The sequence below is a fragment of the Schistocerca piceifrons genome, chromosome 2 (assembly GCF_021461385.2).
Source record: "Schistocerca piceifrons isolate TAMUIC-IGC-003096 chromosome 2, iqSchPice1.1, whole genome shotgun sequence".
Classification (NCBI taxonomy): Eukaryota; Metazoa; Arthropoda; class Insecta; order Orthoptera; family Acrididae; genus Schistocerca; species Schistocerca piceifrons.
In genome coordinates, this window is record NC_060139.1 from 37574142 (window position 1) to 37589117 (window position 14976).

General features: G+C 44.3%; 1 protein-coding gene across 1 annotated transcript in view; it reads right to left on the reverse strand.

Moving 5' to 3' along the window:
- The window catches only part of LOC124774197 (protein yellow-like), a 63901-nt gene that overhangs the window by 34434 nt on the left and 14491 nt on the right, over positions 1 to 14976 (reverse strand). The window contains exon 3 of the mRNA XM_047249461.1: positions 12684 to 12942. Within this exon, the coding sequence (XP_047105417.1) occupies positions 12684 to 12942 (259 nt within the window). The remainder of the gene's footprint in view (positions 1 to 12683; positions 12943 to 14976) is intronic.

Genomic DNA, 14976 nt, shown 5'->3' on the forward strand with positions numbered 1-14976 from the left:
CAACTCCTTCGTGCCGTTACGATTTTTTCCCGGCTGTGTATTTGAGAGGACGTTCATACAGCGTAATTCTAGAAGATGAAGTTCGTTCTTAATGCATTGTCTCTGCCTGTGAGAGCGTTGATCATTTAGCATTTTCTTTAACGTGCCATGAAACATTCATCTCATATACAACGTTACGTGGTGATCATCTAAAGTACTTTCACTACTTTATGAATTTCGTCATACGTCTATCGTTATTAAAACACGGAGAAATTTTCGCGATGGAATTGCGAAGAGATGTACCTCGCTTGTGGGATTTTCTATTACTATGTCTGCGGTTCGGAAGATTTATACCCAACATTTCCTGAGAAGACGACTCTCTTATCTAAAGGTTTGCCGTATCTCTGACAAACGACTTGGGAAGACTCGTTCGTTGAAGGCCAGTTGTGGGAGGCTGCGCAACATCCAATAAAGTACTGGTTTGGTCTATTGGAGGAGGTAAGATGCAAATTTGAGCACAGATCTGTTAAACTAGAATGCTCGTATAGTTGGCACTTAGTGTACCTGAAAGTTCTGCAGATATTTTGCGGGCAAGCTGACTGCATGTAGCCGGCCGGAGTGGCCGAGCGCTTCTCGGCGCTACAGTCTGGAACCGCGCGACCGCTACGGTCGCAGGTTCGAATCCTGCCTCGGGCATGGATGTGTGTGATGTCTTTAGGTTGGTTAGGTTTAAGTAGTTCTAAGTTCTAGGGGACTGATGACCTCAGAAGTTAAGTCCCAGAGTGTTCAGAGCCATTTTTTTTTTTGACTGCACGTAACCTAGCATGATTATTATTTTTTTTCAGGTGACTGTCAACAGCATTGATACACTTGGAGGAATGCATCATAGACGCTGTGTTATCTTACAGTATATTTATTCACTACCGGTTTCGATCATGGACCGTCTTCACAGTATAAAAATATCTATTGTGACAACTTTAAACGTGATACGTACTATGGCCTTAAGTATCATTTGAACGTTTTCAAGTGAGCAATGGCGTATAATTTTCTGGTTAAATAGCATGTACGACAAGTGAAGTCGTTTACAACAGATATTTTTCCATTGTGAAGATGGTCCCTAATCGAAAACGGTAGTGAATAAATACAATGTAAGACAGCACAATTTGTATCATGCATTTCTCCACCTAGCATGATTACTTACTGTCCGTAAAAACAGAAACAAAAGTCAGAACAGGTATAGAGATCTGTGAGCGCTGCAGATGACACCATTTCGGTCGCCATTCGGTTACTCCCCTATCCTTCTCCTACGCACTAACATGTGATTGTCTCCTCTTGGAATACTGTTCGTACACACTTCAGATATGCCGCGGTGGCAGTTCTGAGGAGACCTCGCAGATGGCGTGTTGAATATCAGCATCGATTTGCATTTTTTAAAATGTATTGCAGGCCTGTTCGACATGATTCGTGTGTAGTAAGCAAACTGGCTTTCCCGAGAAGTTGACAGACACTCTAAGGAGGAAGTCATTAACAACTGGTGTGAACGGCCGCACACCCGTTACCTCCCATTAACCTGACTTCTTCTAGGAAATGCTAGCCTAGCGACATACTGCCAGTACAATAGGGGTATGTTGTTCCTTGCCGTTGAGGTGTGAATATTTTCTGTGTGACTCAGACGGGCGCTTTCTATCAGAATACTCAGCATTAGTTAAAAAGAGTTTCTCATTTGTCATCAGACAGCAGGAAATGCATGTTAAACAATGGCCCTAAAATTATTATTAATGTTTCCGATGTTAGTTTAGTTGCAGAATTTCGTGAGTCCATCTTCCCGCATGATTTATTTGATTGTAGTAGGTTATGTATGGTATAACGAATTCTACGAGATTTTATCATTGTTCATCTGCATAAAACGTAAATAAATAGGGAGATAAGGTAAGGAAATCGATTAGTATTTGTGTGGGATAGGATTCACATCATCACTGCCTAGGTGGTGGTCAAATCCGTTGCAGCCAGGACTTCCACATATTATTTCCGCGCATAGCCTCTCTCGTCCCTCAGTCTTTTCCCTCTGAGCAAGTGCTCAGTCACTAATCACCCTAATCTAACATAATCTAACCTTCTCTTCCTCTCAGGAAGGTGATGTTCACCCTCGAGAACTGGGGATTGGTGCTTGTATTTAATTGCCTGACCGTAATGGAAAATCTTACCTGTCATTTCCTTTTTTGTAAGTAACAGGAATATGAGTCTTCCTTTTTCTGGAAACGATGCTGTGTAACAACGAATGAAAATCGCACTGAGCCTGTTCCATAAACTGTAAATACTCATACATGATTTTTAATAATGTATTCGAACTGGGCCATGAAGAAACACAGAGAACTCAGGAGAACGACGTTAGATCTAAATTAAATCTGCATCTGAACAAAAGTATGCCAGCTGAAATAAATTTAGCAGTGTGCAGTGCGTTTCCGTATTCAGTCGTTCACAATCAGATGTTGGCGAAGAGGCAACCAAATTAAGGTTCAAGTGCTGTCCGATTAACGGGAATGTGAGTAACTTCTAAGACTACTCCTGTCTTTGCTCTTAGGTTTTCAATCGTGCCACGATGGAGCTTGCTTTCTGAGATCTCCCCTTACAATACTCCTTTCAGCATAAGTGAGATTGGGCATCCTTTCGAAAAGTTATAAATTTGGGTCTGGTAACCTACTCACATTTTTGTCTTCTTCATGCTGCTACCGCTTAATCAATTTTAAGCCATCTGTGGGTAGCTGATACTCTTGTGCATAGATGTATACGTGATTCTATACCTTTACGTGAATTGTTCTAAGTTACCTGTACACACTGATCACTTGAAAATCGTCATTTAGGCGGAAAACAGTTAATTGTTTGGAACATTTAGAGTTTTGTGTAATAATTACAGCCAAAAAAGGGAAAAATGACGTCACTCAACACTCATGCATAGTACAGTAGCCCCGCTTTGGGTCATTGTCGACCACCAGGACATGAGTTGTGACCTTATTTGGCTGTAGATTGTGCGAGGTCTGCTGTTATAACACAGTTGTGAATGAGCTAACCCGTGAAGGTGAGTCCGCAGCTTTTGTCTCTTTTCAAGATAAGTATAAGCTCGCTAAATGCAAACACTGTGACTAACGGTTAGTTCAGGGAGAAGATAGAGTAAACTCGCTTCTTAGATGTAAAACATCTTTCACTTCTTTTACCAAATCTTGGCAAATTTTGACATTTTTCGTGCCTTTATTTTACTTTATACTATACTGACGGAGAGAAATCGCAACACCAAGAAGGACCTGTGCCACATAAACGGAAATTGGCAGGCATATTTCTACATCTGCCATTCGCGTAAGAGGTAAGTTAAGGGTTGGACGTGGTCAGTTGATGTTAGTGAAAAATGTCTTTAAGATGACAAAGACACCATGAATTGAAGTTGATTTTGAAGATATACTTCGTTAGATTGGCAACAAGTAGATAAACACACAAAAAAAGGAGCAAACACCTAATGACGTTGTAATATTTACGTTGTTAATAGCACAGCGTACGAAGAAATAGTTATACCGGGTTCAAATGAAGAATAGTACACCACAGAAAAGAATGAGAAACAAGGTCGGAACTCAAAACTGTGCTTATATGTCGGTAATAAAGTGGTAGTGCGACCTCCAGACCAGATGAGAGGAAACGCAGGTCACAGCAAATCGTAAGTAATTACTTTTTTTACATAAAATATCATGACGTGCACTGTTTGATAGTCTAAAAATAACAAAACTGTATCATTATAGATCCTATTGATGATGCCTTGGAACAAGAAAAAGCCGAAACGCATCTGGGAAAAATAAATTAAGTGGCAGCAGGAAAGGTCAGTTTTATTTACAAAACAAACTAACGGCCTTGCCGCAGTGGCAACACTGGCTTCCGTCAGATCAACGACGTTAAGCGCTGTTGGGCTGGGCTAGCACTTGGATGGGTGACCATCCTGTCTGCCGAGCACTGTGGGCAAGCGGGGTGCACTCAGCCCTTGTGAGGCGAACTGGGGAGCTACTTGATTGAGAACCAGCGGCTCCGGTCTCGTGGAGTGACATACGGCCGGGAGAGCGGTGTGCTGACCACATGCCCCTCCATATCCGCATCCAGTGGCGCCTGTGGAATTAGGATGACACGGCGTCCGGTCGGTACAGTTGGGCCTTCCAAGGCCTGTTCGGGTGGAGTAGATTTACAAAACAAGTACATCTAGGTCAGCTCCGAGCCGGACGCTCTGTGGCGTGCATTTTGCTGACCCCAAACCAGCGCCATATGGCATCAAGGGGGACCTGATTGAAGGTCAGCGTTGAGATCTGTTGCGTTTTCTGATGAAACCTGGATCTGTCTGTGTGCCAGTGATGGTCTTGTGTTGGTTAGGAGAAGTCCAGATATGCGCCTGCAACCATAGTGTCTGCATCCATATGCACTAGACCTACACGAGAAGTTATGGTCCGAGGAGCGATTTCGTATGGCAACAGGAGTTTTCTCGTAGCTATTCTACGCACCCTGACTGGAAATTTGTACGTCAGTCTGATGGTTCGACCCGTTGTACTGCCATTCATGAACAGCATTCCAGGGGATGTTTACCAACAGGATAACTCTAGTCCGCATACCGCTATTCCAACCAAACATCCTCGACAGAGTGTCGACATGCTGCTCTGGCCTGCTCGATCGCCAGATCTGTCCCCAGTCGACTACATATGAGACATCAGCGGACGACTACTCGAGTGTCATCCACAGACAGCATCAAACGTCCCTGTATTGACCAAGTGCAACAAGCATGGAGTTCCTTCCTAAAAACTGACATCTGGCACCTGTACAACACAATGAACGCACTTTTGCCTGCAGTATTAATCACTTAAATGTCTTATATAGACAAACGTGTTCCCGAAATTTCATTACTCTACATTAATTATACTATTGGCCATTAAAATTGATACACTACGAAGATGACTTGCTACAGACGCGAAATTTAACCGACAGGAAGAAGATGCTGTGATATGCAAACGATTAGCTTTTCTGAGCATTTACACAAGACTGGCGCCGGTGGCGACACCCACAACGTGCTGACATGAGGAAAGTTTCCAACCAATTTCTCATACACAAAAAGCAGTGGACCGGCGTTGCCTGGTGAAACGTTGTTGTGATGCTTCGTGTAAAGAGGACAAATGGGTTCCATCACGTTTCCGACTTTGATAAAGGTCGGATTGCAGCCTATCGGGATTGCGGTTTATCGTATCGCGACATTGCTGCTCGCGTTGGTCGAGATCCAATGACTGTTAGCAGAATATGGAATCGGTGGGTTCAGTAGGGTAATACGGAACGCCGTGCTGGATCCCAACGGCCTCGTATCACTAGCAGTCGAGGTGACAGGCATCTTATCCGCATGGCTGTAACGGATCGTGCAGCCACGTCTCGATCCCTGAGTCGGCAGATGGGGACGTTTGCAAGACAACAACCATCTGCACCAACAGTTCGACGACGTTTGCAGCAGCATGGACTATCAGCTCGGAGACCATGGCTGCGGTTACCCTTGACGCTGCATCACAGACAGGAGCGCCTGCGATGGTGTACTCAACGACGAACCTGGGTGCACGAATGGCAAAACATCATTTTTTCGGATGAATCCAGATTTTGTTTACAGCATCATGATGGTCGCATCCGTGTTTGGCGACATCGCGGTGAACGCACATTGGAAGCGTGTATCGGTCATCGCCATACTGGCGTATCACCCGGCCTGATGGTATGGGGTGCCATTGGTTACACGTCTCGGTCACCTCTTGTTCGCATTGACGACTCTTTGAACAGTGGACGTTTCATTTCAGATGTATTACGACCCGTGGCTCTACTCTTCATTCGATCCCTGCAAAACCCTACATTTCAGCAGGATAATGCACGACCGCATGTTGCAGGTCCTGTACGGGCCTTTCTGCATACAGAAAATGTTCGACTGCTGCACTGGCCAGCACATTCTCCAGATCTCTCACCAACTGGCCAATGGTGGCCGAGCAACTGGCTCGTCGCAATACGCCAGTCACTACTCTTGATGAACTGTGGTATCGTGTTGAAGCTACATGGGCAGCTGTACCTGTACACGCCATCCATGCTCTGTTTGACTCAATGCCCGGGCGTATCAAGGCCATTATTACTGGCAGAGGTGGTTGTTATGGGTACTGATTTCTCAGGATCTATCCACCCAAATTGCGTGAAAATGTAATCACATGTCAGTTCTAGTGTAATATATTTGTCCAATGAATACCCGTTTATCATCTGCATTTCTTCTTGGTGTAGAAATTGCAATGGTTAGTAGTGTATTTCTTGGTGTTGTATTCTGTGTATTACTAGTTAATTTTTTGCACTAAATAGGCTAAATGTTCCATCAACTCCATCTCTTGCGTTTCTGGAAAAGTAATATTACACGCTCATTCAATAAAGAACCGCAAAACTAATTGGAAGCGTAAAACAAATGTGAGTACACGTGGTGGATGTCAAAGGGCGCACAGGAGCATGTAGCAGTATGAGAGCAGAATAGAATAGCTGGTCTCTGTGATATGAAATGTTTCACTGCAACTTCGGTATAAAAGCATCACAGAGAAAACGCAGTGACACAGCAGAATTTCATTTCCTCATTATTAGGCGTGACGTGTTTCTTTACTTGGCTGCGATATCTCTTAACTTCCGAATAAGACATTAACCACTGTACAAAACGGAGAAACGTTAAGTTCCTATTATGTATTTAGGCTAAGAAGAAACGACATTAGCAGCACAATTAGCCATTTCTTCGTTTGGCGAAGAAAAAGCGATGTAGATACCGAGTGAAGTGGTTTGAAAGCTACTTGAAAAATAAACAGCAGTGTTTTGTCTCCGGCAAAGAAAAAAACGTCTTGGAAGCGTGTTCTCACAGGAGTGCCACAGTAGCCAGCCCTGAGCGCACTATTGTTTTCCTTGCAGTGAATGACATCACTTCGGTTCCGCCCTCCTGTCCACAGACCTTCTTTGCGGACGACCGTCAGCTTGACTCAGTGCCACACCTCAAGATGGCACCATCGTCCAGATGAATGACGATCTGTCTTCAGTGTTCAGATGGACGCAAAACCTCGAACTTGAACTAAATGAGAAAAAGCCCTAAGTAATTTTAGAATGTCATCGAAAATTATTTAGTTATGCATTCGACGAAAGATTACCTCCTATTCTCCGCTACGGCACCGCAATAGCGTATCAGATAACAGTGAAGAACTTGGATGTAATTTTGAATGAGAACCTAAAATGGGCAGAAAATATTGTCATATGCAAGAAGACGTCTGATTGCATGTGTGTCATGGAGAAGTTTCGGAACATATTTTCACAGGTCGTGAAACGTAAACTTTTGCCGTCACTCACTGTACTGAACCTCCACTGTTGCGATAACGCGATGTAATCCAGCACGGTGCGAGTAATGAAAACTCTAGATCTTTGGAACTAGCCACGAAAACTTGGTGCATTTCACCTGCGACATCAGTGTATTTCACCATATCAGTGCCTCATACGTCCAGTTAGGATAAACAATTTGATCAGGCGAAAATCCGCAACTGAGGAACATATTTATACAACAAAAAATCCGATTCAGTTGCCAGTAATTCCTTATTTAACGCACGACCGGTTTCGAAGTCTAAAGTCTCATCTTCAGGTGCCAACAAGTAATTATGGAAACATAAATGTGTGGCGGTCGGGCCAGTCAGTCGTTGGGGGATTACACCTATGTGAAACAAACATATGGGAGCGTAGGACTGCAACCACAGTGGCCGTTTGGGCATCAGGACACGGACTTCATCGGTTTGTCGTGTGTGTGATCCCACATGACTGACTGGCCCGACCGCCACCCGTTAACGGTTTCATAATTAATAGGTGGCACCTGAGGACGGAGCTTTAGGCTTCGCAACCAGTCGCGCAATAACTAAAATATTACTGGCAACTGAAGCGAATTTTTTACTATATAAAACACAATAGCTGCGACCAAGCAGATTATGTGCCTACTACAAGCTATGTCTGCTTCACAGATTTCTCAGTCTGCAGGCACCAGGCTACCTCACATCAGAGATCAAGTATTTGTCATGTCATTACAATGGAAACACATAGTCTCACACTTATCTAGTATCCTGACTGCGCCGATCCATAAATGGAAAACATTCCATAATCACTCCTCTGCAGCTGCTGCTCTGCATTCCGCGCACAATGCAGTGTCCTGTTTTTTTTTTTTTTTTTTTTTTTTTTTTTTTTTTTTTTTTTTTTTTTTTTAAATAATAATTTGAAGCGCTGCTTTGCCTTAGCCTCATGACTTTACCTCAAAAAGTAACGTATACAACGTGTCCGAAAAAAAACACAACAAAATTTACGGACAGGTACCTTGCACCAAAACAAGAAAAAAATGTCTAGTAAACAAGGGTCTAAAATGCATACCTTAACAGCTGTGATTGCATGTTCAGTAGCAGAGATATGTGTTTCACACTAGCGAAGATGAACAAGTCCTCGTATCTCTTAAATCATGCATTTTAGGAACCCCTGTTTACAGAGTTTTTTTGTGGTTTAGTCCATACCAACTCTTCCCCAAATATGGTCAGCAAAGTCTTTGCAGTAGAAGAGATCAGTTTCGTAGTATGGAAGATGAAAAAGTGCTCATAGTTCCTAAGGTATGCATTTTAGACCCCATGTTTATCATTTTTTTTCTTGCTTTGGTGTAAAGGACGTGTCCCTAAAGCTCTTCGGTGTTTCTGTGGGACACGCTGTAAGCCAGTTTCCCCTCTGCCAAACTGTAGAGGAAATGCTTGTTTCTCTTTTCAAATGTCAGTCACGGCATTATCTTCATTACATGTTATTTTTGTCACGTTCCTTATACTCTCCGTCTCTCACGCGTCCTCTGTCCTCGATTGCTGCTAACTCTCGCTGTTTAAACCTTCGCCCCTGTAATTTGTCTTTATCAGTGGAAGTGTCACAATCGAAAATACACTGCATTTTATTTCTCTGCACTAATTATGCCACAGTAATTTCCAAATGTTGGATTTGATACAAAGTCAACTTATCATAATGAATGTAAAGTAAAACATACGTAGTAAGTTGTTACAGGGTTCCTTATGGCCCTAATCTTGCCACGTTACACTGTCGCGTCCGTGTTACTTGCGGCAAGACTTGAGCAACAATGACCTGTGAGCTAGCTCCACCGTGAAATCTTGGGAAGTGAGAGGGACTAAGCCTTCTTCAGTTACTTAGGGCAGGTGAGTGGAACGGAGACGGCTGTTATCATACTAGAAAAGTTCTGGATTTCGAACAGGTATTGTTGAAACAGTTCAACAATATCATATACATGTACCTTATTGGGAGAGGTGTCTCACAGTGGCTTTACATGTGCGGATTTCGTTCAAGAGACAGTTGCATTAAGGCAAACTGTTCCAGTTATTCCAACAATGTTGATTACTAGCCACCAGAAATGAGTACTGTTCCTTGACTCACTCTGTTTACTCACAGAGCATACACAGTTATATTCCGCTCTGTCGCCTTAATTGGAAATTTGTGGTAACGCCTTATGGGACCAAACTGCTCAGGTCATCGGTCTCTAAGCTTACACACTTCTTAATCTAACTTTCTAACTTAAACTAACTTACGCTAAGGACAACACACACACCCAATCCCGAGGGAGGACGACTCGAACCTCCGACGGCGAGGGGGGGGGGGGGAGGGGAGAGAGAGCCGGGAGCCACGCGAACCAATACAAGGCGCCTAAGACCGCTCGGCTACACCGCGCGGCTCGTCTCCTGCTCTTGTTCTTTTAACTACAAGTATTATGTGACACAGAGGCAAATGCATCAAATATTTTTGTCGCTCTGCGTTTATCTTATTGTAAGTCAGTTGCTCTCCAAAATAGAATACGGCCTTCCTCGCAGATTGCTTACTGATGCATAGCATTCAGCAACGCGACGTCCAGATTTCGCTGGTGAACTGCAAGGCGTCCATGTATGCCTTCCGACTTCGACTGCTCCTGCACTGCGACGTTTAGCACACTGCTGCTACCACACTACTGCTCATACATCCCGTTATTTATGGTATCAGCTCAATGTTTACAGGGTGTCTTGTCAAACAGCTTCTAATTCCCCTTACTGCTTTCCTAATTTCTGTAAAATTCGAACCACTGCTGGAGTGATTTTCCAAATAAGTGTAATCTTGCTAGTGTTTCTTCGTCTTTCATCTTCTGAACCATCCACTGTTATCTAGAGACGTTCACTGAAGAGAAAAGAAATTAGTACGCCTGCCTAATCTTGTGTACGGCCCCGCGAGCACGCAGAAGAGCCGCAACACGACGTGGCATGGACTCGACTAATGTCTGAAGTAATGCTGGAGGAAACTGACACTATAAATCCTGAATGAGATTTTCACTCTGCAGCGGAGTGTGCGCTGATATGAAACTTCCTGGCAGATTAAAACTGTGTGCGCCCGACCGAGACTCGAATTCGGGACCTTTGCCTTTCGCGGGCAAGTTTGGAAGGTAAGAGACGAGATACTGGCAGAAGTAAAGCTGTGAGACCGGGCGTGAGTCGTGCTTCGGTAGCTCAGATGGTAGAGCACTTGCCCGCGAAAGGCAAAGGTCCTGAGTTCGAGTCTCGGTCGGGCACACAGTTTTAATCTGCCAGGAAGTTTCACTATAAATCCTGCACGGCTGTCCATAAATCTGTAAGAGTACGAGGGGGTGGGTATCTCTTCTTAACAGCGCGTTTCAAGGCATCCCAGATATGTTCAATAATGTTAGTGTCTGGGGAGTTTGGTGGCCAGCGGAAGTGTTTAAACGCAGAAGAGTGTTTCTGGAGCCACTCTGTAGCAATTATGGATGCGTGGGGTGTCACACTGTCCTGCTGGAATTGCCTAAGTCCGTCGGAATGCACAATGAACGTGAATGAATGCAGGTGATCAGACAGGATGCTTACGTACGTGTCACCTGTCAGAGTCGTATTTAGACGTATCAGGCGTCCCATATCACTCCAACTGCACAGGCCTCACACCATTACGAAGCGTCCACCAGCTTGAACAGTCCCCTAGTGACATGCAGGGTCCGTGGATTCATGAGGATGTGTCCATACCCGTACTTGTCTATCCGCTAGATACAATTTGAAACGTGACTGTTGCGACCAGGAAACATGTTTCCAATCATCAACGGTCCAATGCCGGTTTTGACGGGCCTAGACGAGGCGTAAAGCTTTGTGTCATGCAGTCATCAAGAGTACACGAGTGGAACTTCGGCTCCGAATGGTTCGTACCCTGACACTTATTGATGGGCCAGTGTTGAAATATGCAGCAATTGGTGGATGCGTTGCACTTCTGTCACATTCAACTATTCTCTTCAGTTGTCATTGGTCCCGTTCTTGCAGGATCTTTCTCCGGTCGCAACGATGTCGGTGATTTGATGTTTCACCGGATTCCTGATATTCACGGTAGACTTGTGAAATGGTGGTGCAGGAAAATTCCCACTTCATCGCTGCCTCGGAGATGCTGTGACCAATCGCTTACGCGGCGACTATAACACCACGTTCAAACTCACTTAAATCTTGATAACCTGCCATTGTAGCAGCAGTAACCGCGCCAAACACTTGTTGCCGACCGCAGCGCCGTATTCTGTCTGTTTACATATCTTTGTATGCGAATACGCATGCGTATACCAGTTTCTTTCGTGGTTCAGTGTATTGACGGAGCGTAGTGACCTTGCTGCAGCAGTTTCCCTTTTGCATGCTGACACCACTACGTTTGTTCACCTTATCTATTTGCTACTAATCCTTTTTAATATCCATCCATGGGGGATCTTCGTAACATTAGCAATGTCTCTTATATTTAATTTTATTGCAATCTTACAGAGATAAACTACACTAAACTCCGTTGAACAGGCCTTGGAAGGCCCAACTGTACCGACCGGACGCCGTGTCATCCTAAGTCCACAGGCGCCACTGGATGCGGACATGGAGGGGCATATGGTCAGCACACCGCTCTCCAGGGCGTATGTCAGTTTCCGAGACCGGAGCCGCTACTTCTCAATCAAGTAGCTCCTCAGTTTGCCTCACATGTGCTGAGTGCACCCCGGTTGCCAACAGCGCTCGGCAGATCGGATGGACACCCATCCAAGTGCTAGCCAAGCCCGACAGCGCTTAACTTCGGCGATCTGAAGGGGACCGGTGATACCACTACTGCAAAGTCGTTGGCAATCTTACAGTCATGATAACATGAATAAATAAATCTATGAACTAGTAGTTACTGACGAGAGACTGTATAGGGTACAGGTGATACTTTTTTACAGTTCATCAGATTTGAAACAAAGTCTCGTTACCACATAAGTTCAAATGGTTCAAATGGCTCTGAGCACTATGCGACTTAACTTCTGAGGTCATCAGTCGCCTAGAACTTAGAGCTAATTAAACCTAACTAACCTAAGGACATAACACACATCCATGCCCGAGGCAGGATTCGAACCTGCGACCGTAGCGCCTAGAACCGCACGGCCACTCCGGCCGGCACCACATAAGACTTCTGGAATTATTTAAGGTTGACAGCTTAAAGACTCACTCTGAAAACAAGTGAACAATAACAGCGATAAGCTGCAGTGCAGGCATATCGTCTGCAACCCGCCTTTAGGTTACTTGTTTTTATAGTTAGTTATTCTGGAGCCTTACCTGTTCCCGAGTGCGGGGGCGAGAGCGACAGGCCGAAGACGCCGTCGGTCCATCGGAAGGAGACTCCGTGCAGCTGGTAGCGGGCGGCCAGCGGGTCCGGGTAGAAGTAGGGGTGCGACACCGACCAGGAGCGGCGCTCGCGCAGGCTGAACACGATCACCGAGAAGCCCCACACGTCCGTGGCGTACGCGAACGCATCCTCGCACTGCCCGTCTCGCACGTCCGACACGATGTTGGACAGCAGCGAGCCCTCCTTGTACTGCACACAGCACCGGCGGGCATTCCTTAGTTCATGTACTGTTCTTCATTATACAGAGTGGTCAGTGACTGTCTGAAAGGTTTGCCGGGGCGTCGCAGGGTGGGTCGTGCTGAGGAAAATTTCGATACGTTGCGCTGTTTCCGAGTAATTAGGATTGAAGCTAGCTAACCGGGCCGTTCCTCGCCCAAATGCAAGGGGCCCGTCAGATACAGTTCGTGTCAGATGTTCTAATAGCGTAGGTTCTGTGGTTCCCAACAGGGTCCGAGAGCTATGCCAGAGGGGTCCGCAAGATGCTATTAGAATAAAAAAATATATCGTACGGCTCTCTCTGAAGATGGCTGAAAGATATACAGCCGAAATATTAGAAGAAGAAGCATTCCCGAAATTTAATGGAGCATATCAAATATATTTCGTATGATAACAGATTTTTTTGTTTTGGCCGCTTCTGACGAAGTACTCTGTTGTAACAGTATTTTTTTAAAATAAATAATACCTTGAATTAGTGTTTTCTTATTTTTCACACATGTCTACTCAATGCAATCTCAAGTGTAGTACACTTGAAAGACCAATACACACAGTTTTAATTTTTTCCTTTCATTTTCAATTCATACTCAATTTTTATTTTTTAAACGAGTTTGTTATACTAAACACCCAGATTTGAAGACAAAAATTTTGAGAAATAATCAAAAATTCAACAACAACAATGGTGGCTAAATTGAAAAAGTTTTAAGCTCAATATTTTTTCAATAAGGAATATGTCAATGTTTTTTCTAAGTACCAAAAATAGAACACGTATAAAAAGACTCTTAATTTGGTTTTTTTTCGGTACTTGATACTGTGATATGACAAGGTACCAATCATGCTCGATGAGATGGGTCCTCGAGAAAATTTTGCTGGGAACCCCTGGTGTAGGTGATAGCGCACGAGACTGCTCAGCCTTTGGCTCGGGTTCGATCCTTAATGACGTCCCATGTACAATTTTTGTGTCGCCCTCTTGGTCGGTTGTAGGAAAACAAACGAAGAACTCGTTTGGCGACACTGTTTCTGGCGGACCGCTTGAATTCGCGCGCGCAACGGCCTGGTTGGCTAACTTCAATGCTAAACAAGTCGGAAACGGTGCAACATACCTAATTTTTGTTTTGACAATTATTTCTCAGCACACTTTACCCTGTAATACTCTGACAAGCTTCTCGGACTGTTTCTGACCACACTGTACGAGGTGTGACAATAAAGGAATGAGACTGATTTCCTTTGCAAGATGTGGCAACCCTGCAGGCTTGTGTAGGCACAATATCATTGAACTTGGTCTATAATCTGCTTCTAGTCCAAGCGGCACATCGATGCGACTGCTCAGTCGTGAGTTCTGCTGTAATAAGTTAAGCTTGTATCCCTTGTCACAGAAATGGAACCGCGTAATATTGCGCAACGGTATGTCATTTCTTTTTGCGTTAAATTGGGTGAAAACGCGATGACAACTTACGGTAAGCTTCAGAAGGTTTTTTGAGAGGAAGTTATGTCGAGAGCTCAAGTTTTTCGTTGGCATAAAATGTTTAGTGAAGGCAGAACGAATGTTGAAGAAGAAGATCGTAGTGGACGACCATCAACCTCACGGACAGATGTCAACTTGGCCAGGGTGCTTGAACTCGAACGATCTGATCGAAGATTATCCGTGAAAATGATTGCAGAAGAACTGAACATCAATCGAGAAACGGTTCTCCAACTAATAACTGAAGATCTGCATCACGATAATGCGCCATCCCATACTGCTCTGTCAGTACAGAAATTTTTAACCTCAAAACAAATTTCAGTACTACCACAGCCACCTTATTCACCAGATATCGCTCCATGCGACTTTTTTCTATTTCCAAGAGTCAAAATGGTGGTCAAGAGACACCATTTTCAAACAACACAAGATGTCCAAAAAGCTGCGACGAGGGTCTTGTAGGATATTACAGAAGATGAGTTCCAGAAATGTTTCCATCAATGGCAGAAACACTGGAAAAAGTGTGTGCAATCAGAAGGGAACTACTTTGA